The sequence below is a fragment of the Stigmatopora nigra genome, chromosome 20 (genome assembly GCF_051989575.1).
Source record: "Stigmatopora nigra isolate UIUO_SnigA chromosome 20, RoL_Snig_1.1, whole genome shotgun sequence".
Lineage (NCBI taxonomy): Eukaryota > Metazoa > Chordata > Actinopteri > Syngnathiformes > Syngnathidae > Stigmatopora > Stigmatopora nigra.
Window position 1 is genome coordinate 2,428,975 of NC_135527.1, and position 26,783 is coordinate 2,455,757.

General features: G+C 43.3%; 1 protein-coding gene and 5 non-coding genes across 6 annotated transcripts; 2 read left to right on the forward strand and 4 right to left on the reverse strand.

Annotated features, from left to right (window-relative positions):
* Positions 1–2,205: 2,205 nt before the first annotated feature.
* trnai-aau (transfer RNA isoleucine (anticodon AAU)) lies at positions 2,206–2,279 on the reverse strand. Its single transcript has one exon. It is a non-coding gene; the product is annotated as a tRNA-Ile (tRNA).
* Positions 2,280–5,170: 2,891 nt separating this feature from the next.
* trnaf-gaa (transfer RNA phenylalanine (anticodon GAA)) lies at positions 5,171–5,243 on the reverse strand. Its single transcript has one exon. It is a non-coding gene; the product is annotated as a tRNA-Phe (tRNA).
* Positions 5,244–11,290: 6,047 nt separating this feature from the next.
* Positions 11,291–11,372, reverse strand: trnal-uaa (transfer RNA leucine (anticodon UAA)). Its single transcript has one exon. It is a non-coding gene; the product is annotated as a tRNA-Leu (tRNA).
* Positions 11,373–13,784: 2,412 nt separating this feature from the next.
* trnae-uuc (transfer RNA glutamic acid (anticodon UUC)) lies at positions 13,785–13,856 on the forward strand. Its single transcript has one exon. It is a non-coding gene; the product is annotated as a tRNA-Glu (tRNA).
* A 5,715-nt stretch (positions 13,857–19,571) lies between these two features.
* LOC144213401 (uncharacterized) lies at positions 19,572–22,451 on the reverse strand. Its single transcript, XM_077741846.1, has 2 exons — positions 22,112–22,451; positions 19,572–21,505 (listed from the first exon to the last, which is right to left on the reverse strand). Exon 2 carries the CDS (start codon positions 21,141–21,143, stop codon positions 20,109–20,111), a length of 1,035 nt encoding a protein of 344 aa, XP_077597972.1. The 5' UTR covers positions 21,144–21,505; positions 22,112–22,451; the 3' UTR covers positions 19,572–20,108.
* Positions 22,452–24,090: 1,639 nt separating this feature from the next.
* Positions 24,091–24,172, forward strand: trnal-aag (transfer RNA leucine (anticodon AAG)). Its single transcript has one exon. It is a non-coding gene; the product is annotated as a tRNA-Leu (tRNA).
* Positions 24,173–26,783: the final 2,611 nt, after the last annotated feature.

Sequence of the window (26,783 nt, forward strand, 5' to 3'; positions counted from 1 at the left end):
AGCTGTAACTCCACTCTGGTTTCCCCAAAGGTTTTGGAGAGCACCGTTTCTTGTAAGTGTCCGGCAGTGCTTTGGTGTCTCATTGCTGCCTTGGTTAGGCAAGTCAAATCTACAAATCCAGTGTTGCCCCAAACACAAATTCAATCTGTGGCAAATAATAAGCACTCCCAGCAATACAATTTGCAGTGTTCCTCCAGAGCTGGAAGCCTGGGGTATTGTTCGTAGCTAGTGAACTGGATGTGGCAAACAAACCCTTTTCCCGTTTGTGACAGGCTTGCAAGCTTTGGAGTTGTCCGACCATTCTTAATGATGTCTAGCTATTCTTGAAAAGTCCGACTTGAAAATGTCTTTGACAGTAAACCTGCATCCAAATCCATTATGAGATCATCTTCACTCTTGAAAAGCTCACCAGATAACCAGGTGACATCTTCCTCCTTTTTGGTTTGAGATTGAACTTCCCTCTTTTGCTGTTGAGGTGGCTCTGCTTCCTCTTTTAATTGGGGCCATAGAGAGGTGATTGCAGAGTCCGCCCCTCCACTGGCCCTGCCCAGATCCTCTTTTATCCTAAAAGACTCCTCACCAGTTGACCAGGTGACATTTTCTTCCTCCATTTTTATTTCAAGTTGCTCTTCTTTCTTTTGGTCTGGAGGAAACTCGGGCTCCTCCCCTTCGAATTGGGGGTGCTGATTTCTAAAACTTGCAAAGACACAAAGATAAATTATATAGTCATACTTCTGACAAAATTAATTGGCTCCAGAACTTTTTTCGTAACTTGAAAATTTTGTAAAAAGAGGTGTACTATACATATATAAATTCTCAAATTTTTTACACGGTCCTCACACAACTGCTAACTAAACCCTTTAGAATTGGTAGTAGTGTCCCAATTTTGTATTAAAGATGTGAGCAAACAAGTGATGAGAGAAATGAGGAAATGATTTATTAATGTTTAATTAAAAAAAACATGTGAAAATGTGTCCTGCACCGCTGAATTAGTTCCCTCGGCGGCCGTTAATATGGAAGACGTAATACTCGTGTTCGTCTGCCAGATGGCGGAAAGAGCATTTCCTACCAGAGCCAAAAGCTGTCCACCTGTACTACATTTTACTCTTTTACCTGTGCCGTGTGTGTATGTGAATATATGTGCCATGTTGCATTTGTATGGTATTTAATCGCTTAACAGGGGGAATTGCAGTCATTAATAAGGGGTGCATTTAGTTGAGGTTGACGGGTATGTAAGAATCTTGAAACATGGACAGTGGTAGTTGTGAGACAGCCAATTGAATTGAATGCTTTTATTGTGATTAAAGAAGATTGAATGAGAGCGATGAAATGAAAGCCTAGTAGAGGGTAGATATGTTCTAAAGTGAGAATCAATGCATCCACGACAATAAATATAAAATAAATGAAAACATAAAAGGAAATCAATTTTGCACGATTTCGTAACCTGGATCTTCTTCGTATAACTCGAGTTACTCATTTGCATATAATAATTTAGTAACCTGAAAATATCATACCTAGAGGCATCCGTAAGTAGAGGTATGACTATTTTATAAACTGTCAATCCCACTAGAAATCCTTTAGTTTAGACTGGGACCAATGTTCCCTCTAATTTTCCGTTGGTCTGGGCAGAAAGAGCGAGCCAGATGCAATGTTGTTCTATAAGCAGGGGAGCGATCGCTAGTACTACAAGAATACTTTTCATTGGCAAGTGGTCGTGGGTTATCCTATTGTGAGGACATTTGTGTGCATCATTTTTGGAATATTTTGAAGGGAATATGCAGAACAACAGCAAACATCCCATCAACAGCAAACATCCCATCAATAGCAAACGTGCGTTTGGAGGCGTGGAAAACATCTAACCCGGCCAGAACGAAGGTAAAGAAAAATATTTTTAAAAAAATAGAATTCAGTTTTGTGTAAAGTTACGTTAAACGTATGTTGAGCACTTTATGAGGAGCACTTTTCTGACCGCTTGAATATGAAGACAAATTTAATTTCACAACAATTACGGGAAGAACAGAAATGTGGTGGGAACAAACCTAGCTAATATTCCCTCACTGAGATGATTCACATTCTGGGTGGCATCTTCTGCCTTGTGGAGCAGAGAAATTACCCGATCCTAGAAACTGAAGAAACATCAAGACAAGAAATTATGTTAAGTGAGGGCTACATAAGTTCTATTAGGCAAGTACTACAAAGAGGTCATGGCCCGTGTGGGGGTTGAACCCACGACTTTGGCGTTATTAGCACCACACTCTGACCAACTGAGTTAACAGGCCATGTGCTGCGCAGCCCATATATTTTCATAATGAAGCAAATGCAACACGTCAACTAGCTAAACACTTATGTTAAGGCAAAAGAAGTTGGACCAGGTAATTTCAATTGACTTTGGAGTTGTCATGGCCCATATGGAGGTTAAACCCACAACCTTGGCATGATTAGCACCTCACTCTGACCAACTGAGCTAATCAGCCATGTGCAAAATGGCCATGATTTTTGTGTGATGACCGCAATTGCAAATGTCAGATCGCTAAACTCTTACTTTGCGGCAAAATGAATCATTTTAGGCAATCTTAACTTACTCTAGGGCAAGGGTGTCAAACAGTACAAAATGATGCAGAAGGCCTGATTTGTTCCCCGGGCTGCCTCTTTGACACCTGTGTTCTAGAGAGGCCGTGCCTGTTGAGCGGTCGAACCCACGACTTTGGCATTTAGAGCACCATGCTCTGCCTAAATGAGATAAAGAGCAATGTGTTGGCATTGGCTCGGGTGCGACTGTCGGGCCAATCAGAATGGAGATGCGGGGATGGACGGGCGAGCGGAGAGCGAGTGGGAATTGAATGTCCTTCTAATAGGGGAACGAAACGTTTAAGTCTCCCGGGTTGCACTGGCATCTGAGCAAACCCACCACCAAGTTGTGATTGGTTGAGAGCTCCATCCCTCTCTTTACCCGAGTATTCAAGACATGCGGGTGTCCTGGTGCCAAATGACCATATGGACACCGTTATGCTTGAACATGGTGTTCATTATTGTCAATACAATACGAGCGCAGAAATCCAACAATAGAACACCACTCGGGTTTCGATCAAGGGGGGGGGACGTTCTTACCAATCACGCCCTCCAGTTCTCACATCAACATTGAAGTCCCCCAGCAGAACAAGGGAGTCCCCCTAAGGAGCACTCTCCAGCACACCCTCCAAGGACTCCAAAAGGGGTATTCTGAACTGCTGTTTTGTGCATGCACACAAACAACAATCAGGTAGCTAAGATGCTAAGATGGAGGGACGCAACCCTTTTGTCCCGCGGGCAACTCCAGACTATGTCGAGCCGGGATTTCTCAACCTTACGCTTAGGCTCTTTTCCTAACCGCATCCGGGTGAGGGAAGATTTCATCCAATAATGTTGCCCATCATAAGAGGTCCTTTGAGCCATTCTTCGTCTAATCCCTCAGACCAGTTGGCCATGGGTAAGCCTACCAAGGCTACAAGGCCCCGGACAACATTGCTCCAAGGATCACTGGGGCTGATTAACCCCACCACCGGGACACACAAACCCCACCACCAAGATAAGGTAACGACTCGTCGGTGGGGTATTATAAACTTAAATATAACATGGTATATTGTTTTGTAAATCCTGGCGCCGAATGTCTCGTACCGAGTTTTTCATTGGAATGGAAATTTTTAAATGCATAATGGATGACTCTGTGAATAGCAGGACTAACTCATGACAGTCCCCGGCCGAGACCGAGGTTCTTCCGCTGGTGGTCCACAGGAGCTCCGTCAGCAGGTGAGAATACCCACGATTCCTCAGTATATCTGCTTTGATTTGGTATGTGAAGGTGGAAGAAGCAGAGTGGCGCAGCGGGAGCGTGCTGGCCTCATAACCCAGAGGTCAATGGATCGTAACCATTCTCTGCTACTAGCATCAGTTCTTGTTTTGTCGAAGCAAACTACCCCACTTCCAAGTGTTACCATTGGTGTGAAATAATGTTCTTGAAAATTATTGATTCTGCAAAAGTTACCTTTTCTCACTTCATATTCTTCTGATCAAAATTCCGATAGAAATTGATCGGAAATCGGGCCTAATCGCATCATTTTCTCAAGATCGGAATCTGACAAAAAACTAATCATTTTTCTGAAACACGTCCCGCAAATGCCTTGACAATTTGATGAAGGCGGAAGTAATACAGTAAAACATGGTCAGGCCTAAAAATCATTGTGAAGACGGAACAGAAAATAGTCAAATAGGAAAATTCCTTTTTATTTCATTCCATTTTTCTTTTTGTCATCTATTTAAATACTAACAACAAGTGTTTAATTGCATTCTAGTTTCATACACATATTTGAGAGCATGTTCTCACCAAAAAGAAAATGCAGTCTCAGTTAAAAAACAAATGAAAAAGACTGGTAAAAAAGTGAAAACAATCGAAAATTACATCTAAATATGAGAAAAGAAATTCTTATTGTTGGGTTTATTCTGTAATACTATTATATATGTGTGTATTTAATCATTGTTGTATTAAATCATTCTTCAAATTGTCCAAAGAGAACTCGGGGTCGTAACCAGTCAACAAGTCCTCATTCCAAGGACTAGTTTCTGGACCTTTACCCTAGAATGCAGACCTAGAGCACTTAAGAAGATGCTGATGCAGCAGGATCGCTATCCGCTCAACCTTTGTGATTACTCGCATATTGTCGTAAATTTTCAACATTCTCTATCTGAGCCAATTTTGGTCATGGAGGTGACAAGAATCAAACTTGACTGCAAAACCACTCATGGTTTACAAGGAAGCCAATTTCAAACTGACTGCCTCCTGAATTAGGCTTGATTTTTAAAGTCCAATGTGTTGCCTAAAGCCGAAGTCGAAACAGGTACCGTTACATGCTCAGTCTAACACTCACCCATCTGAGCTACTTTGGCTGATTTGTATGATTTGTACTCATGGTTTACTAGTACAATATTGAAACTGGAGCATTTACTGATATTAGTCTAGTTTAGAGAGTCCAATGGACTGTCGAAGATCACGGTCGATTAGGGGAATGCTCTCCATCATATCTTATCTGAGCGAATTTAGACCATGTTGGTGACAAAAGTCAAACATGACTGCAAAATGACTCATGGCTTACAAGGAAACAGTCAATGCAGGACACATTTGCCAAGTCCAATGAGCTGCCGAAACCCGGGCTTGAACCAGGGACCTTTAGATCTTCAGTCTAACGCTCTCCCAACTGAGCTATTTCGGCTGATTGATAAGGTAGGCAACCAACTTGGATTGCAAATTGATTCATGGTGTGACATGCTAAAGTGATTAAGTTATTAATGATTGCATGTTGGGGATTACAGTAAACGTTGGATTGAGGACAACAACTAATCACTGTGATTATTTCTCCCTGTGTTTCAAGCAATATGAAAATGCAGGGTGCAATATTCATAGGCACCATTGGGATTGCAGTTCAGATGACCAGTGTCGATGACCTGCTCTCTAAATTCTGAGCCAGCAAAATCCAAACATTACAAACCAGGAAGAAAGCAGTGAGGAGAGGTGTTGCTGTTAAGAACTGGAAGTTGGCAGTTGAGTACTCGTCATCTGAGGCCAAGCTGAGATCATCAGAGAGACAGTAAAGACGTGTCAGAAATTCCAGGGTTCAGCGGAGGTGTAAAGTGATCAGTTTGACCAGATTGTCAGGCTACGCTCGCGTAGCTATTTCCTGGTCTCAACCTGTCCAATAAACTCACTTTTTCATTAATTGTTTAAAGAGCGTTTGGGAGGCATCACTAAGGGCTTTACAAAAGCTTTTACACTTAATTTGGCGAGAAGCGTACTGTAAAGCACAAGATAAACGTGGACTGAGAATGGGCATCAGGAGAAGCTTGGGCTACTGTAGTGAATGGGCCAATGGGGAGTCGAGTAGTTCAGTGAGTATTCAGCTGGCCAATCAGCTTGCATTTATGCCCGTGATGCTTTGCGCATACGTGCATTCCTTCTGTTTTAAAAATTTGTATTTATTTTTTCATTAAAAAAACGGAAAGCTCTGAAGCCGCGATGGGTGAACCGCGAAGTACCTAGGTCCCAATGTAATTTGATTAGTGTATCATCCAAACTGCATGCTTCTACTTGATCTGGATCAGTTTTGCATGATGTATCCCATATGGTATAGCGGTCAGGATTCCTGATCTTCACCCAGGTGGCTGGGGTTCAACTCCTGGTATGGGAAAGTTCAAACTACGTGGATGGTTTGAGAACTTTTAAACTCCTATAATTTCCAGAAACAAATCCCTTTGAATTAAATGTCTGGATTCAGAAATATTGGACCTCTGTACTTTCTGGAAAAAAATGCCAATTGGTCGCCATAAGCCTTTCACGGTTCTTACAAAGTAGATGTTTGTTGCTAATGATGTGGTTATTTATCGAGTCTATCGTCCAAGCTTCATACTTCTAAATGATCTGGATCTGCACTGCATATACTATCCCATATGGTGTAGCGGTCAGGATTCCTGGTTTTCACCCTGGTGGCCTGGGTTTGACTCCCGGTATGGGAAACTTCTGACTAGACACCTGTATTTAGATGTGTTGTGACAAGCAATGGTCTCAAGTTTTTTTTTTCTTTTTCCAAAGAATGACAACAAAACACAACACAATTTGACAAAAAAAGCGATACATATGACCCTCTTGTTCTTAGAGATGTGGCGTCATTGATTGAAAGACTCCCTCCTCTGGCTAGGGGAGGAAGTCCATGGCTCAAGAAATTCTTGGCCTTAATGAGTGGACAGAATTGTGCGCTTGGTGACCTGAGACAGGCCATGTCAGCTTCCTGCACTCAACATCAGCTACGAATGATAGAAGAAGAGGCAGGAACTACTAAACATCCTCATGAAATTCCATTAACCCAGGTAATTAAAAATGCCTTCCCAAGACCTCATGATTCGGCCCCAACCGTGTTTCCACACACCTATGGAGCTGGAGGTCCGGTGCAGAATGAATAACGTGTTAAAAACTGGATAGAAAGCACCGGCCGCCATCCATCTGGTATATTTGAGAGTGAAACCTTGTTTAGAACAGCTGTTGTCGAGGGTCTTCCGGAACCTGTGAAAAAGGAATTAAAGAAGGACCCAGACGTGTTGACAGGTGACAAACCTAGATTTAAATGTCACCTGACTCACCATTGTAAGATGTATGAAGAAAAGGTCAAAGAATAAAACGAATCACAAAATTTGACCTCTGCCCTTTTAAAACTCCAACTTTCTAAATTACACCAAAGAAAAAAAGACGGGGCAATCTGCCCAGACGTTCCAGGGTTATGATGAGGCCCTAGATGATGGTCAGTTCTATGGTGGATACGGTGGTTGTAGGCGAGGTTTCTCTGGTGGCCAGGGAAGAGGGTACTTGGGACAAGGCCAACAGGGCAACTGTTTTGTGTGTGGCGGTATTGGTCACTGGGCACGTGATTGCCCCAGCCAGCAGCAGCAACAGCAGCAACCATTCCCACAGCAACCACTGGCACAGCAGTATGGCCCACCACAGCAACAACGGCCTATGCGAGGTGGAGGACGAGGCACTAGACCATGGCAGCCCCAGCAAATGGCTCAGTCACCTGGAAAATATTACCAGGACGAAGATGATGGGATCCTACATGCTCCGAATAGGGGTGCCCGAGAGGATCAAGAAGCAGTGGTACGGCAGACCCAATGCTTCACATGAAAGTCAACGGCGTACCAACATCATCTTTGGGGGACACGGCGGCAACACACTCATCTTTGAACATCCCGCTCGCCCCCAGTTGTCTTTCCTCTTCCGCTGTGACTTTGGTCGGCTTCTCAGGTTCTCCTCAAGCTCTGCCTATTACCTGACCTCTCTGAACTGAAATCCCCCATCTGAAATAGACTCTCTAGCATTCCTACGTTCCTTCACCCTAAATGCCTGTGAACATGATGGGAAGAGACTTGTTGATATCTATTGGAGCTACCATCCTATGTGGGCTGGATGGCCTCACAGTGACTTTACCAAATGGCGCAAAGATTCCGTGTTCACAACCAGTACGAACACGTGGACAATGGTTGATGTGTCCTTTGCAACAAGATTCGGAGGTAGCAAGAGTGTATTGATCACGCCTTGAGCCTGAAACTCCGACCACTGGGGGACTGTTGTCTGTTTATTACCTGTGAAAATCATTCATTGACTCAATCCGACCTCACCATTCGCCCATGGATGATTTTCATTGTACGTTATTTTATGACACAGATGATGACTTAATCTATCAAGACCGTTTTCAGGAAGTTCTTGGAACACCCTGGCAGTTGAAATTCACCAAATTTTTTGTGGGTCTGGAAGGTGTAGCGTCGTATGTTGATTTGGATAAATCACAAAAAGTGTGGTACAAAATGCGAGATACAGCTGACCCACAAATTTCTTTGGCTCTGTCTCCTGGTCATGAAGCTCGCCAACTTGGTCCAATGGTCAAGAAACTTCTTAAAGTAATTGACTGGCAGCCCACTGACATCCCAGGACTGACTTATTCCAAAATGCATGACTCTTATCAGATTGACCCACAGACTCCAATAGTAAACTCCTCCATTTTGGAAGAACACATCTTGACTTGAGAACAAGGCAGGGACTGACTGATCACCACCAGACAGAGGATTTGTTGAAAACTATTCCTAACACATTGTGGTCATCAGGACCATTTGATGTGGGCCATTGTGTACGTTAGAAGTAGATGAGAGTGTCATCATCTTCAGGCCACAATATAGATGGACCACAGATGCAGACAAAGGTATGGAAGACACTCTAAGTGGACGCAGGTGTGATATAGCTTTCAGATTCACAATGGGACACGGCACTGCAACCTGTACTTAAGGCAGACGGACAGAGTTATCGTATGGCACATAACCTTAGACCTGCAAATGACGCAACGCTGACTCCGATCTTACCAGGACCAGACCCCCATAGGATGTTGACTACGTTTAGTCCAGTATACCAATGGTTCACTTGTATTGATTTAGCTAACACTTTTTTCTGTGTACCTTTACATCCTTCAGCTAGACAGTACTTTGCTTTCACCTATAGCGGTGTCCATATGCAGTATCAGCGCCTGCCACAATTGTTTAAAAACTCACCTGGTATTTTTAATTAATGTCTGAAGAACCTGTTACAAGACCTGACTTTACCTAATGACACTGTTCTTTTACAGTATGTGGATGACCTTTGTATTGCGGCAATTACTTCTGAAATCTGTCTTGAGGTCACTAGGGTGGTCCTAATCAAACTTCATGATCTAGGTTTCAATGTGTCCAAAAAGAAGCTTCAGTGTTGTCGAAAAGAAGTAACTTTTCTTGGTCGTATTGTGTCAGCGAGAGGACTGTCCATGTCACCTGAACATTGAAAAACCATTTTATCTCACTCCAGACCCCAAACTGTAAAAGACATGTTGGCATTTCTAGGCCTCTGTGGCTACAGTAGGACCTATATACCATGTTATGTGGACAAAACAAACACCCTTCGTGCTCTAGTCAAAGACAAAGATGTTCAGAACCTCAGAGCATGACTTGATTGGACAAACGGATGAAGCCTTTGTGTCTCTGGTCCAAGAACTGGCCTCGGCGGCTGCCCTGGCCAACCCTGGTTTTGATAAACCCTTTTATCTTGATGATGTCTAACTCGGAAACCACAGTAAATGCTGTTTTGTTTCAGAAGGTTTCAGCAACTAGACGGGTATTGATGTATTGTAGCGTTACACTGGATAGTGTTGAACTCCGTCAAACAGATTGTACTCGTTATGCCGCAGGGCTCGCTAAAGTGCTTCTTAATACAGCACATACAGTGATGGGAAACCCCCTATACGTTCTGACTGATCATGGGGTATCGGCGTATGTGGCTTCGTCAGGATTTACCTTATCATCTCTTCAACAGTCTAGACTTTTACGTAACCTAACAGCTCCGAACATCAATTACGTTCACACAGGCATTAACATGGCAGAAAACATCCATCTAGGCCCCCACGAATGTGGTATGCAAGTTAATCACCAAAGGTACATTCGTGCTGACCTTGCTACCAAACCGCTTACATCCGGTCGCATTATGTTTACAGACGGTTGTTGTTGGAGAGACCATTCGGGATGTCTCTAAGCGGGGGCTGCCGTAGTGGAAAGCAGGGGAAATGACTTTGTGCATTGTGCATCCTCTGTCTTGACTACTAATCAGTCTGCCCGAGCGGCTGAGGCGTGAGCACTCTGTTTGGCTTTGGAGACCGCAGCAGGTCATCCGGTTACTGTTTATAGTTATTCGGTGTATGCAGTTTCAGCTGCTATCATTGACCTTCATGAATGGGCACGCAATGATTACATTAAAGCCAAGGGTCAACCCATTGCACACAAAGACATCATGTTACGCTTGCGTGAAGCCATGTTCCTTCTGTCACAGGTGGCGATTATTAATATTCCTGGCCACTCAAAGTCCTCATCTTTTACAGCTACAGGTAATCATGCGGCTGACTAGTTAGCCAAGTCAGTAGCTGGATACGTAGTAGATAATGCTTCTAATCTGGTTCTATTGGACACTGCCCATCACTCTGAGACTGTGCATTAGAGTTTGTCTGTGGATGTGGTTCTGGAGGCTCAGCAGTCGGCCTCTCCAGAGGAACGGACTGTGTGGGCGCATGCGGGTGCTGTAAAACGAGGGGATGGTGTATGGGTGGGTCCCATGGGATGCCCTGTACTCCCCATGGGGCCATTATCGGTGTCTGTCTTGACGGAGGCCCACTCACCCGCTCACGTGGGCCCCCAGGCAATGATGACTAAATTGACTAATCGGTGGCACCCATACTTGTCTTCTCTCACCCCTAACTCATAAGTGTCATGATGGAAATTTCCACTAGGCTATCCAAAATTCTATCCTAGTGATTATACTGAATAGAAAGTATGAAGAATACATTCTATACTCCACATTTATCACCAACAAAGTCAAGGTAAAGTTGAACGCATGAAAGAGAAATTGTCAAAAATAATGTACGGCAGCAAAATGTCTTGGCTCCAAGATCTCCCATTGGCTTTGCTCTCTATTCGTCAAACCATCAACAAAACCACAAATTTTGCCCCATTTGGGTCTCATAAAAATTTTATTAGGATTAACGCAACGCTTGAGGCACCATCAGTGGCACAGTGGTGTGCAAACGCGACACTCCTATTAGTGTTTGGGACTCAGCTCTCTCACCAATAGTTTCACATTTTATCTTCCAGGGTAGTGAAGGGCCATAAGCACTAGGAACAAAATATACATGTACAGTGCATGAATTATTGGCAGTGGTGGGATTTGAACCCACGCCTCCTGAGAGACTGGAGCTTAAATCCAGCGCCTTGGACCGCTCGGCCACACTACCTTCCTTGTCATCAAATGGGGGATTGGGGATCAGTAAATTTTAAATGAACCTTAGACACCCTTATATTTAAATATTGAAATATGTTTTTTGTCACTTGCAATGAGACCAAACCCAATGTATCATTTAAGGCAAATGTCCTTAAAATTGCCTAACTTTTTCTCAAAATGTAGCTTTTCGTTTAGTGTCACGGCTAGCTAGATTCGAATTGGACTTCGAGCTTCTATCTTCACGCTGTGGTATTAAGAGACCAAATTTAACATTATCGCCCCTTCTGTTTAAAATCTTAATTGAGAACCTGGCAATTTGAGGTACTGAGACAGTAGAGGGTGATACTGCTACAGTATGTTGGCTGCCAACAACCATAAAACCTATTGAGGAAGAAGAAGAAGGAGGGGAAGGGAGAGGAGAGGAGAGGAGAGGAGAGGAGAGGAGAGGAGAGGAGAGGAGAGGAGAGGAGAGGAGAGGAGAGGAGAGGAGAGGAGAGGAGAGGAGAGGAGAGGAGAGGAGAGGAGAGGAGAGGAGAGGAGAGGAGAGGAGAGGAGAGGAGAGGAGAGGAGAGGAGAGGAGAGGAGAGGAGAGGAGAGGAGAGGAGAGGAGAGGAGAGGAGAGGAGAGGAGAGGAGAGGAGAGGAGAGGAGAGGAGAGGAGAGGAGAGGAGAGGAGAGGAGAGGAGAGGAGAGGAGAGGAGAGGAGAGGAGAGGAGAGGAGAGGAGAGGAGAGGAGAGGAGAGGAGGAGGAGGAGGAGGAGGGGGAGGAGGAGGAGGAGGAGGAGGAGGAGGAGGAGGAGGAGGAGGAGGAGGAGGAGGAGGAGGAGGAGGAGGAGGAGGAGGAGGAGGAGGAGGAGGAGGAGGAGGAGGAGGAGGAGGAGGAGGAGGAGGAGGAGGAGGAGGAGGAGGAGGAGGAGGAGGAGGAGGAGGAGGAGGAGGAGGAGGAGGAGGAGGAGGAGGAGGAGGAGGAGGAGGAGGAGGAGGAGGAGGAGGAGGAGGAGGAGGAGGAGGAGGAGGAGGAGGAGGAGGAGGAGGAGGAGGAGGAGGAGGAGGAGGAGGAGGAGGAGGAGGAGGAGGAGGAGGAGGAGGAGGAGGAGGAGGAGGAGGAGGAGGAGGAGGAGGAGGAGGAGGAGGAGGAGGAGGAGGAGGAGGAGGAGGAGGAGGAGGAGGAGGAGGAGGAGGAGGAGGAGGAGGAGGAGGAGGAGGAGGAGGAGGAGGAGGAGGAGGAGGAGGAGGAGGAGGAGGAGGAGGAGGAGGAGGAGGAGGAGGAGGAGGAGGAGGAGGAGGAGGAGGAGGAGGAGGAGGAGGAGGAGGAGGAGGAGGAGGAGGAGGAGGAGGAGGAGGAGGAGGAGGAGGAGGAGGAGGAGGAGGAGGAGGAGGAGGAGGAGGAGGAGGAGGAGGAGGAGGAGGAGGAGGAGGAGGAGGAGGAGGAGGAGGAGGAGGAGGAGGAGGAGGAGGAGGAGGAGGAGGAGGAGGAGGAGGAGGAGGAGGAGGAGGAGGAGGAGGAGGAGGAGGAGGAGGAGGAGGAGGAGGAGGAGGAGGAGGAGGACAACAACAACTAATTACTGTGATTATTTCTCCCTGTGTTCCAAGCAGGATGAAAATGCAGGGTGCAATATTCATAGGCACCGCTGGGATTGCAGTTCAGATGACCAGTGTCGATGACCTGCTCACTAAATTCTGAGCCTCTTAAATCCAAACATTACAAACCAGGAAGAAGGCAGCGAGGAGAGGTGCTGTTAAGAAATGGAAGTTGGCAGTTGAGTACTCGTCTTCTGAGGCCAAGCTGAGATCATCAGAGAGACAGTAAAGACGTGTCAGAAATTTCCGTGTTCAGCGGAGGTGTAAAGGTGGTCAGTTTGACCAGATTGTCAGGCTACGCTCGCGTAGCTATTTCCTGGTCTCAACCTGTCCAATAAACTCACTTTTTCGTTAATTGTTTAAAGAGCGTTTGGGAGGCATCACTAAGGGCTTTACAAAACTTTTACGCTTAACTTGGCGAGAAACGTACTGTATAGCACAAGATAAGCGTGGACTGAGAATGGGCATCAGGAGAAGCTTGGGCTACTGTAGTGAATGGGCCAATGGGGAGTCGAGTAGTTGAGTGAGTATTCAGCTGGCCAATCAGCTTGCATTTATGCCCGTGGTGCTTTGCGCATACGTGCATTCCTTCTGTTTTAAAAATTTGTAAAATGATGCAATTACTAATTATAATTGAATATTTATTCTCAAATTTTGTAAAATAATGTAATATCTAATTTTGATTTAATATTTTTCATTATTTATTTATTTTTTCATTAAAAAAACGGGAAGCTCTGAAGCCGCGATGGATGAACCGCGAAGTACCGAGGTCCCAATGTAATTTGATTAGTCTATCATCCAAACTACATGCTTCTACTCGATCTGGATCAGCTTTGCATGACATATCCCATATGGTCTAGCGGTCAGGATTCCTGGTTTTCACCCAGGTGGCCCGGGTTTAACTCCCGCTATGGGAAAGTTCAAACTTTTGAACTTCTATAATTTCCAGAAACAAATCCCTTTGAATTAAATGTCTGGATTCAGGAATATTGGACCTCTGTACTTTCCGGAAAAAAATGCCAATTAGTCGCCATAAGCCTTTCACGGTTCTTACAAAGTAGATGTTTGTTGCTAATGATGTGGTTATTTATTGAGTCTATCATCCATGCTTCTTGCTCCTAAATGATCTGGATCTGCTTCCCATGAGATATCCCATATGGTCTAGTGGTCAGGATTCCTGGTATTCACCCAGGGGGCCTGCAATTTTTTATGGTCTCAAGTTTTTTTTACTTTTTCAAATGAATGACAACAAAAAACAACACAATTTGACAAAAAGCGATACATATGACTCTCTTGTTCTTAGAGATGTAGCGTCATTGACTGAACAACTCCCTCCTCTGGCTAGGGGAGGAAGTCCATGGCTCAAGAAATTCTTGGCCTTAATGGGTGGACAGAATTATGCGCTTGGTGACTTGAGACAGGCTATGTCAGCTTCCTGCACTCAACATCAGCTACGAATGATAGAAGAAGAGGCAGGAACTACTAGACATCCTCATGAAATTCCATTGACCCAGGTATCAGACAGGTACTTAAGGCAATTAAAATGCCTTCCCAAGACCTCATGATTGTTTCCATACACACCGATTAAGCTGGAGGTCCGGTGCACTATGGACAATGTGTTAAAAACTGGATAGAAAGCACCGGCCGCCATCCATCTGGCATATCTGAGAGTGAAACCTTGTTCAGAACAGCTGTTGTTGCGGGTCTTCCGGAACCTGTGAAAAAGGAATTGAAGAAGGACCCAGACTTGTTGACAGGTGACGAACTTAGATTTAAACGTCACCTGACTCACCATTAGAAGATGTATGATGAAGAAAAGGTCAAAGAAAAAAACAAATCAAAAAATTTGACCTCTGCCCTGTTAAACCTCCAACTTTCCAATTTACATAGTGAAGCCAAACAATCCAAACAGGATCGACTGGGCAATCTGCCCAGATGTTCCAGGGTTATGATGAGGCCCGAGATGATGGTCAGTTCAATGGTGGATGCGGTGGTCGCGGGTGCGGTTTCTCTGGTGGCCGGGGAAGAGGGTACTTGGGACAAGGCCAACAGGGCAACTGTTTTGTGTGTGGCGTTATTGGTCACTGGGCACGTGATTGCCCTAGCCAGCAGCAGCAACAGCAGCAACCATTCCCACAGCAACCACTGGCACAGCAGTATGGCCCACCACAGCAACAACGGCAGTATGGCCCACCACAGCAATAACGGCAGTATGGCCCACCACAGCAAGAACGGCCTTTGTGAGGTGGAGGACGAAGCACTGGCAGACCATGGCAGCCCCAGCAAACGGCTCAGTCACCTGGACAATATTACCAGGACGGAGATGATCGCTATGGTCCATGGGATCCTACATGCTCCGAATAGGGGTGCCCGAGAGGATCAAGAAGCAGTGGTACGGCAGACCCAATGCTTCACATGAAAGTCAACGGCGTACAAATATCAGCTTTGGTGGACACGGGGGCAACACACTCTCACCCGCTCGCCCCCAGTTGTCTCTCCTCTTCCGCCGTGACTTTGGTCGGCTTCTCGGGTTCTCCTCAAGCTCTGCCTATTACCCGACTGAGAAACTTCTTAAAGTAATTGACTGGCAGCCCACTGACATGCATTTGTAATGTTTATAGAAAGTTTTAATTTGGGAAAATGCACACTGGTAGTACGCTTGTGACACCTTTCTGATATGTGGTAAGATTAACTATGTTTTTATAATATCGAAAATCCACAAGAACCCAAACAGGTGAAAAACCTTTATCATGCTCAGTCTTTAGTCAAAAATTAAGTTGCAAAACACCTTAAAATCACACGAAAGAACCTAGGCAGGTTAAACATATTTTCTTTGTCAGTTTGTAGTTAAACATTCACTTGGAAGGCCAATTTAAAGCGTCACAGAACGAATCCACAAAGGAAAAAAACTTTTCCCTGCCCAGTGTGTGGTCAAACATTCAATCACAAGAACATCTTGATTTTGTTAATTGCGCTGCTGAATGTCTCGTATTTGTGTTTTTCATTGAAATGGAAGTTTTTAACTGCAAAGGGGATGACTCTGTAAATTGCAGAACTCACCGTGGATGTGACAGTCCACAGTCGAGCTTGTGCTGGCGGTCTTCAGGAGCTCCGGCAGCAGGTGGGAATCGTCACGTGCCTCTGTATGTCTGCTTGGATTAGTCTGATTAGATTTGTGAGTCAGCTTGTCATGCCACCATTGAGAATAAGCAGAGTGGCGCAGCGGAAGCGTGCTGGGCCCATAACCCAGAGGTCAATGAATCGAAACCATTTTCTGCTACTTATAATTATTTCTTTTTATGCAGAAGCAAAATACCTCACTTTCAAGTGTTGCAGTTGCTGTGAAAAAAATGTTCTTGCAAATTAGGAATTCAGCAAAAGTTACCTTTTCTCACTTCATATTCTTCTGATCAAAAATCCGATCTTGACAATTATTAATTCTGTAAATTAATAACTCACTTCACATTCTTCATAAGGATTGCCCACCGATCGAAAATCGTATCAGAATTTATTAGAAATCGGGCCCGATCGCGTCATTTTCTGAGTATTGGAATCGGGTTAAAACAAGATTTTTTTTATGTACTGAGTGACATTTGGGGGGGACCGGTGGTGCGGGTGGCCTCACAGCTCTGGGGTTCTGGGTTCAAGAAAAGGTCGGTCCACCCGTTTGGAGTTTGCATGTTCTTCCCAGGCCTGCGTGGGTTTCCTCCAGGTAATCGGGTCTCCTCCCACATTCCAACAACATGCATGTTAGGCTGATTGGACATTCTAAATTGCCACTAAGTGTGAGCGTCATTAGCTGCCATTGACAGGTAGAGATGTCCAATCCATTTTGACTGCAATCCCTCCAGTCAAATTGGATTGGATGCCTCTCGTCGTCAATGGGAGGGAAATAGGATCACTTGCTCTGGCAGATAATGTGTTAAGATAGCAAGAAACAAAATGATCCATAAGGGTCAGGCTAAAATGACCTGACACATTTGTAGGTTTAAAAAAAAAAAAAGTCAAGAATCAAAAATGTGTTTTAATTTTATGAACCTAAAATGAAAAAAAATCCCACAAAGCTCTGATTTTTGGAGTGCAACGGCTGAGTCAAGTGCACGGCTTCATACGAGGTGAGCCTCTCAAATGCTGTGAAACATTGCACAAATGACATTCATAATTTCCATTTTCTGAACGGCTCTATCCTCTCCAGGGTTATGCTGTAGTTTATTTCAGCTGACTTCAGGCCAGAGGCAGGTGACACCCTGAATCAGTGAACAGACGATCGCAGGGCACAAAGAGACAACCATTCACGCACACACTCATACCTAGGTTAATTTAGTGTCCAATCGGCCTACCATGCATGCTTTTTTAGGAATGCGGGAGGAAAACGGAGTACCCTGAGAAACCCCACGCAAGCCCAGGGAGAACATGCAAACTCCACGCAGCTGGACCGACTTGGATTTGAACCCAGGAGTCCAGAGCTGTGAGGTCGATGTGCTAACCACTTGCATCACTGGGCTGAAGCTTAGTTCTTATTTGTTGATTATTTTTTGTCTGTATGTTGTTGATATTTGTGCACTACATGGTGAAACCATTAAATCTCATTACACTTGTACGGCAGTGGTGGGCCGTCGGGGCCTTCAAGGCCTTCTCTGATACCCTAAGAAATATCTGAATCATGTCATTGTCCATCAATACTTATTAAATAATTCCAAATTGTCTGTTAGCTTCCTTTCTTCCTGGTTGCACTACTTCTAGATGTGTGTTTTCATATTGAAGCATTCAACCAACCACATTTGAGCCATTATTTGTTGCCAGGGTCAGAAATCTGCCTCACAGCCTTCACAATCAGTTCTGCGGGCCCTGCTGCATTAAAACAAGCGTCGATAAGACTGTTGCTTTAACCAATCAGATTTCGAGTTGGCAACACCACAATGTAATATAGCGGGCGTAGGGATACGTCATTGCCTTGTTGCAGGTGGAGGGATACGTCATCGCTTTCACCAACTATGAGGCTAGTCATTAGCCAGAGCTACCAAACTGTATTTGGAGCGGGCTGCACAAGCAAATATATTGTTGTGTTGATCTAAAGCCATTTTCAAGACGGACTATGCCAGACAGGACATGCTTGACTTCCAGCATTAGCTTGGATGGCAATATAAAAGAAGAAAGAAAAGAGGATGGATATTGTGTACAGTGAGAAAGGATTTTTTGTGAGTAAAATATGGCTATAATACTAAATAATATTTCAGTTGTGGGCCAAGTTCTGATATCTGAAAAACTCCAGTGTTTGTATTTAATCAATGAATGCTGCTAGGAAGTGGATTTTACCCCAGTTTAGTGCATTTTTTGCCATTTCACCATTGACATCCATCGCTGTCTTTTCCCGGGGAAATCACCCCACTGGCCCAGTTGTAAGCTCCAGTATTTTTATTTAATCAATAAATGCTTCCAGGAAATGGATTATGCCCATTATTATTCATTTATCTATTGATTATTTTTATGTGTTGCAGCTGTAGCTGCAGTCGAGGTTTTATAGCCATAAAATAGTTTTTGAGGGTTGGATTGATTCGTTGAAGGCACTACGAGAAAATGCACGGACCACCATTTATACTACTCGTTGACAAGTGGCCGCGCGTTATCCTATTGTGAGGACATTTGTGTGCATCATTTTCGGAATATTTTGAAGGGAAGACAAAAGCAAACAACCCTCTTTAGGTTGTGTCCGAAAGTCAGGGTGGAGGCGGGGCAAACAGAGCCATTCCGGCTGGGAGAAGAAAGGTATAAAAATGTAAAACAAAATTAGTATTAGGTTTAGTGTAAGGTTAGATTCAATTTATTTTGGAGTGTGTCTGTGTTGCACCCTCCATTTTCATAACTTGAAACACAGGGAGAAATAATCCCGCAGAGATTAGTCGTTGTCTTCAATCCAATTTTTGCTGTAATGACTAAAAATCTCCCGTGCCTCCACCTATGTGCACCGAGACATCAATAATCGAATACCGATTCAGACTTTAACATGTCACTCTTGCTATTTGGATCAAGGCATCAATAATCGAACACTGATAAACTTCCAATCCAAAACTAGTTGTACATCACACATGCAATCATTAATAATTTAAATACTTTAGCATGTCACATCTGCACCGTAATCAAGTTAATTTAAATTAGTTTCTTATTTGACGAGCTTGTTGCCGTGCAAAAAGTCATATATGACTAAATTATGGAGGCAATGTATAGTATTTTGAATGCATCACAAAATTGCTTCTCATTGGTTTTATCATAAATATACTACCTTGATAACTATGAATATATTTACATACCTAAGCATGTTCATTTATGCAAAATAGGAAGGGCATGTTTGTGTTTTATGGAATTACTTACCTGGATATAAACCTGGTAAAATCTTTTTTTAGGTTTGTGTTGTTTTGTAAAGATTTCTTCTTGGCTTTTTCTCTTTCTTGTGATTGTCCATTGCCTTCACCTGTGCATGTCGTCGCTCAACTGTTTTCAACGTCTCGTTAACCCAAGTCTGTGTTATTTAGTCCTAGTTACTTTGTTTGTCCATTCTTTCAACATTTAAAACTAAACATTTTGTTAAAATCAAACCCAAAAAGTATTTTTCCCCAAAAGAGAGCTTTATTGGAACGACCAAAATAATGTGTATTGCAGTGAATTGGTTTAAAAACATGATACATTTTATAAAAGGACAAAAGTATAAAGACATTATACATTTTTTTTACAGAAAATTAAATGTGTTTTATACCATATTTCTACAAGAAGAAGACACATCCTAGATTCTATATATAAATTATAATATTCATAACACGCAATAGTTTAATTTCATTTTCAAGATGAAGTGTTTAAAATTTCTTAAGAATGTCTTTAACTGAAGATATTTTATAGTGTGGAATTATATTACAGAAAATTGAAAATTAAAACGAAAAAAATTAAAATGAAGAATATAATTGCCTTTCATGCAGAAATTGATGAAGCAAGCAATTGTCTTTTAGCCACTACTTCCCACATTTGTGTCATCAACTGCGCAGGAATAAGTTTTTTTCACCAATGTGGGTTGTCATGTGCATAAATGTTGTTTTAAGTTTTCCTTGTAAGCAAATGCTTGAGCACAAACTGGGCAGGTATAAATGTTTTTTCACCAGTGTGGGTTCTTGCGTGCCTCATTAAGCTTCCCTTCTGTGTAAATGCTTGACCACAAACTGTGCACGAAAATGGTTTTCGCCAGTGTGGGTTCTTGCGTGACGATTTAGGTTTCCCTTCTGTGTGAATGTTTGTCCACAATCTGAGCATGAAAATGTTTTTTCACCAGTGTGTGTTCTTGCGTGACTATTTAAGCTTCCCTTCCGTGTGAATTTTCGACCACAAACTGAACACGAAAATGGTTTCTCACCCGTCTGGGTTCTTGTGTGTCTTTTTAAATCGTGCTCATGAGAAAAAGCTTTAACGCAAAGTGGGCACGAAAAGGGTTTTTCACCAGTGTGGGTTGTTGTGTGGGTTTTTAAATGTTGCCGTTGAGAAAAGGTTTGACCACAGACTGGGCATGAAAATGGTTTTTCACCAGAGTGGGTTCTTGTATGTACTTTTAACGTTCCCTTATCTGTAAAAGTTTTACCACAAACTGAACACGAAAATGGTTTTTCACCAGTGTGGATTCTTATGTGGGTTTTTAACATTCCCTTATCTGTAAATGTTTTACCACAAACTGAGCACGAAAATGTCTTTTCACCAGTGTGGGTTCTTGCGTGTACTTTTAAACTCCCTTTGTGTGTGAATGTTTTACCACAAAATGAGCATGAAAATGGTTTTTCTCCAGTGTGGGTTCTCGTATGTCTTTGTAAATTTTTCTTTTGAGAAAATTCTTTACCGCAGAATGAACAGGAAAATGATTTATCACCAGTGCAGCGTTTTAATTTGACTTTGGGGATGAATCTTTGTCTGCAAACTGAGCAAAAAATTGTTGTTTCACCCATGTGGCTCATCATAATTCTTTTCAAATTAGACCTTTTCCCAAATGTTTTCTCACACTGAACGCATTTGCTGAGTTTGTCACCTCTGGGATTTTCCTTAAAACTTTCATCGTTAACATCGTCGTGAAGCAAGTCGTCACTATCTGGTAAAGGAGAAATTGAACTTTCTGCTTGCCATCCGTCTGTTGAGCTGCCGCTCAGAAGCTCCACCCCTACGCTGGCCACGCCCATATAATCCCACTTCACGGACTCACCAGGTGACCAGGTGGCATAATCTTCCTAATTTTTGATTGGAAGTTGCTCATCTATCATTGTTTGTTGAGAGAACTCTGGCTCCTCCTCTTTAATTCGGGGCCATGAGGAGGTGTTTGCAGGTTCTGCCCCTCCCCTGGCTCTGCCAAGATCACCTTGCCTCATCGACACCTCACAGGTTGACCAGGTGACATCATCGTCCTACATCTTGATTGGAAGTCGCTCTTCTCTCATTTGTTGTTGAGGGAAACCTGGCTCCTCCTCTTTGATTTGGGGGAGCTCAACTTCCTCTTTAAGACCAACAAACTCTTGCCCATCAGGTCTAAGATTTTCCCTGAAACCTGCAAAGACAAAAAGATATGTATACCGACATGTAGTCAAAAACGGGAAATATTTGTTCTTACTTTTACAAGTTTATTATCACAGCATGGTTGAATATTTTGCAAAAATGTATACAAGAAAAGTCACGTTTTAGGTTCGATCCAGTCATCCAGTACACAATTTAAAACAAAATAGTGGTGAATTCAGATTATGTTGATTGATTTAAATGTTTGCGCATTTACATATATTGTGTTTCATTTAGTGATTCAGGGTTTGTGCATGTTTGAGGGTGGAGCTAAAATGATACAATATCAAAGAAGACAGGCGTTTCTTTTTTTAAACTTGAGAAATTTGTAAATTGGGGTTCGGCTGAGTGGGTGGGGGTTTATTTTGTTTCATGAATTTTCGGACCAATAGACGCAGTCACAGTCTTCACACACGGAAATTGTTTTAATTCGCGGGTAGTATTCCCAACTGCAGGCTTTTAAAATGGAATTGGGAGATAATAAAATGTACACATACCTAAATAGTCTCACATATATTGCAAATTGCAACATCAATTAATAACATTTGGACACGGATAATATAAAACATGCCGAGCAGATGCTCATCAAACATGAACCTACCTTCTAGTCTGTGAAGAATAACTTTTGCTTGCATTAATTTGCAATCAACAGGGTGCTGGTGACGTGTAAGGTCCTCTATTACGTCAAAAAAGTTCCTCCTGCAATTTTGATGTTTTTGTTTTCATGGCGGCACAGTTTTAAGATGGATTACTGATGTTGAATCCGTAAAGCTATTAAATGCTAGACACGTCGTAAATACTTCAGTTTAGTTAAGTGACTGAAATTAAACGACAAATCAGACGGGCAAAAAGTCAAATATTCGCAGAGTAAGCGCCCTCTTTACGGCCATCTTTGTTCCCTCCTCGCATTTCCGGTCAGGGGTGCGTGATGGGAAAGACAGTTTCCCGTAATGCCAACCTTCCGTTCTAAATAAGATGTTTCACGTATGTATAATATTCAATCTATATTTGGAAATTTCGGGGGAGGGGGCATCACTAATGGGAGACACATTGTGTCCGAATTGCTGATTTTTGTCGATATGTTGTGTTTTTTTTTTAACAGAAATAAAAGTGTGTTATTATCATTCATAAGGTTTATTCAAACATTCTATTTGTAAATGGATCAATGATGTGTGTTGCAGTCCACGAGTATAAAACCCCTGTTAATATATATGGCAGTGGCTCCTTAGCCGGTGACCGGTCAAATAGTCCCAGGGGCTATTAAGCCGGTAACCGGTCAAATAGTATTGCACCCTGCATTTTCATATTGCTGAAACACAGCGAGAAATAATCACAGTGATTAGTTGTTGTCTTCAACCAACTTTTACTGTAATGATGTCAGGTTTAAAACCATATACATTCAATAACTTCGGATCAGAGGTAGCACACGGAGAGTCGGCTTGATGAGATTTTCAAAGACTTCAGATGAAGGAGGGGTCAGAGTAGCCAGCGCTGGGAGATGTGTCCATCCCCCAGCCTGACCAGTTCGGATCCCTAGCTACTACCCCCAACAGTTGAGCTAGTTTTATTAACAAAGGGTCATGTGACCTAGGTACAAACTTAAAGTGGGAAGAGGTGAACAAAGAAATGGGTGTGTCTTGGTATATGACTGTAAAGTTGCATAAAACATTAACAAGTGCATTTCAAAGGACATACATATTTCCTATTGGCTCTATGACAAATCCGCAGCCAAACAGTGACACTTAGTGACACCTATGATGGTGGTGACACTGATGATTGTAATATTGATTGAAGGTCCCTATGACATTTAACCGTGACGCGGATTGAAAGATTATATGCAAGGATTCGTGACATCCAAATTCCCTATGACAAAGAACAACCTGTCAATAATCATAATGATGTCTTTAACATGTCTCAGTGACTGTTGTACCTTTTCATGACATCAGTGCTGAAACTTATTAAAAAGCGCGACTTGGGACTTGGAGAGAGGAGTAGGTCAGCAGAGCCAAGCACGTGTCCATTGAGGACACGCGCCTCCAACCTTCCCCAGCCGCGCGGTTGCTTTAAAATATAACAGTCTCATGCCTCGTTTTTCCTTTGTGCATGGTTGGTAAGTATGGGGATCTGTAACTTCAGACCCAACATGGGGATCTGTAACTTCAGACCCAACATGGGGATCTGTAACTTCAGACCCAACAATGACGCGCCCCAAACCCATAGGTGTCTTGATGGAACTTTCCACTAGGCTCTGCAAAATTCTATCCCAGTGACTATACTGAATAAAAGTACAAAGAATACATTCTATACTCCACAGTAATGTCAATTTCATTCATTCATCTTCCATACTAAACATCCTAGTTGCAGGGGTTGCTGGAGTCTATCCCTCCAGACTTCAAGCGAAAGGCAGACAACACCAGTCAGCCGTAGGGCACAAAAAAACATTTGCACTCCCAATCATACCGGCACCATTGGGAATTGAGGCCACGCCTGCCTGCAAGTCAGCCGGGTGTCTCACTGCACCCTCTGAGATCTGGGATTGATTGCTATAGGTTTGTGAAACCCTTCATCCTCCTTACCTAAGGTAGTGTGGCCGAGCGGTCTAAGGTGCTGGATTAAGGCTCCAGTCTCTCAGGAGGCGTGGGTTAAAATCCCACCACTGCCAACATTCTGTTTTAAATGAAAATGGCTCTTCCCTGACATTTAAACTAAAATTTCATAATCAAATTTCATAAAACTTGGAAAAACATACTCTTTTGTGTAAAAATAGAAATTTGCAAAAAATAGACAAAATAAACAAAAATGGGCCGAAATAGCGTTTGTCGGGGCATATTTTAACCACTGAGTTTCTTTCTCTGGGACAAAACTGCCAAAAAAGAGAAAAGCCGCTTTTTACTTGCCAGGGGAAGTTGCCTTTTGCTCACATTATGTTGTCCAAACGGCATGTTTTGCCATGACTGTTACATAACTCTCTCACAAACCAATCAAAGTTAAGACCGTGAACTGGCCGCGTGACAATGTGTTGGTTTGGTAAGGGTCCCTCCACTCCTTTGAGTAGTAAATCCTTATTATTGCTCTACTTGGTCGGGTGAAGTCGCATGTGGGCCTTTGTTAAGAGTTTCATCACATTGTTATCGCGTATGAATTTGTTTCCTTACAGAGCACATGTGTCAAAGTGGCGGCCCGGGGGGCAAATCTAGCCCACCGCATCAATTTGTGTGGCCCGGGAAAGTCAATCATGAGTGCCGACTTTCTGTTTAAGGATCAAATTCAAATTAAATTAAATTTCCATAGTAGATAACATTTTGACAAAACAAAGGCTCATCAGAGGTGCCCACAGAATTAAACCTTTTTCACAGATGGCTAATGTCCCATATCACCCCACCAAAAATCACAAAGCAGGAGCAAGTCCGGGAGTTGGACCCGGGACCCATGGCAACCTTATACCACTAAAGCAATGAGCTAGGGCCTTACCTACAGTGACACTTTTTGCTCACCTGGCAAATGTGACATATCAAGCCCCATAATAGATCGCAATTCGACAAAGCAAGGGGTCGTCCGGGAATTGGACCCGGGACCTCTCGCACCCAAAGCGACAATCATACCACTAGACCAACGAGCCTGGTGTGCCCAAACAGTGACACTTTTTTTCTCAGGTGAAGTATGTCACATATCAACACCCATAATAAATCACAATTCGTCAAAGCAAGGGCTCATCTGGGAGTTGGACCCAAAACCTCTCACATCCTATGCAAGAATAATACCACTAGACCAGGGGTGGCCAACCAGTCAGAGACCAAGAGCCGCATTTTTTACTGTGTTACCGTAAAGAGCCACATTTTTACTGTGTTACCGCAAAGAGCCACATCACACACATACCTTTGCTCAGCCAGATTTATTGTAAATGTCACACACCAGCATAGTAATGACATAAATTGACTCCTACAGTACTAACAGCACAGGCCAGTCATTATCAACAATGAACATTGTGTGCACTGTCTCACACAGACAAACTCTCAGTTCAACCAAGTCCACAAACAAAAATATAATTATTTACAATAGCGTTTTTCTTTTACTATGCATGTTACTTACTTCTGTCATAAAATCAGAGCCTATTTTTGCGCAACATTCGCTCCTTGTGAGCTGTCATTTATTATGAATGGCTTTTAACTAGCGCGCCCACCACGTGAGTGTACACCTCGCTCTCCTATTGACTGCTCCCGGCTGAGCACTCTCGCCTTGGTCTGCCTCGCAAGGGGTGTGGCTTTTTCAGCCGACGCTCGATCTTTGGGATACTTTTTGTGTGCGCGACGCCGCTCATTGTCGCTTCTGGTTCACGGGAGCTCTCTGTGAAATATATTTGTATTCTTATATTTAGTCTTGCACCCTTTTCACTATGATGTATTAAGTTACTAGAATAGAATTTAACTTACACCTATTGGTTAAAATGTGCACTACACCTTTTGCTTTCCACCTCCTTCATTTGTATTAACGCCTCCCATTTTTATGACTTGTCTCTAATAAAACCAGGTTGTTTGTAGGGAGTCGCCAGGAATTCCAAACGGTCATTCAGGAAGATAGACTATCTTTCTGCTCTGGCTACACTGGCGTCCTCCTTCATATGAAGTGGTTTAAATTCTCATCACGACTGGCTGTGTGTTTCCTCTGCTCCGATATTATTGAATGTATATGGTCTTAAACCTGACATTTTCTGGTGCCGAAACCCGGGAATTCATTTCTGAATTTCTCGGACCGCGGTGGACTGAAGGCCAAGAATTACTGACGTCAGCCCTCTTACTTTGAAAGAGGGGGCATTTCGGTCGATCGCGGCCCGTTTGAAGAAAGGAACCCGGCCGGAGAAAAGAGGAGACAGGCAGACGGTAAGGGCATTTTAAATTTATATATAACAAGGCTGGTGAAATCCCGTTTTTCCATTCGAACGAGTCGTGGAAAAACGCTCCAATAGTGGGAGATAAGGGATGCATACATGTGAGGATTACGTATGTCGTTAAAATTGAAATAGAAACGTAAGGTATGCAACGGATGAATGCTTAGTCGGCAACTAAGTGTTTCCATGAAGTACGTCGGTGACGTGACGTTTACTTTAAGGCGGGAGTAAGGTTCCCCCTGTGTTAAAAGGATTTCACAGATTGTTCAAAATAAGGGAAACCTTCCAAAAATAATGCACTCGATGAGTAAAAAGCGCTAAATAAAAGTAATCTTTATATAGAGATATAATAAAAACGGAAGTACGCCGTGACGCGCGCAGGCCTTGC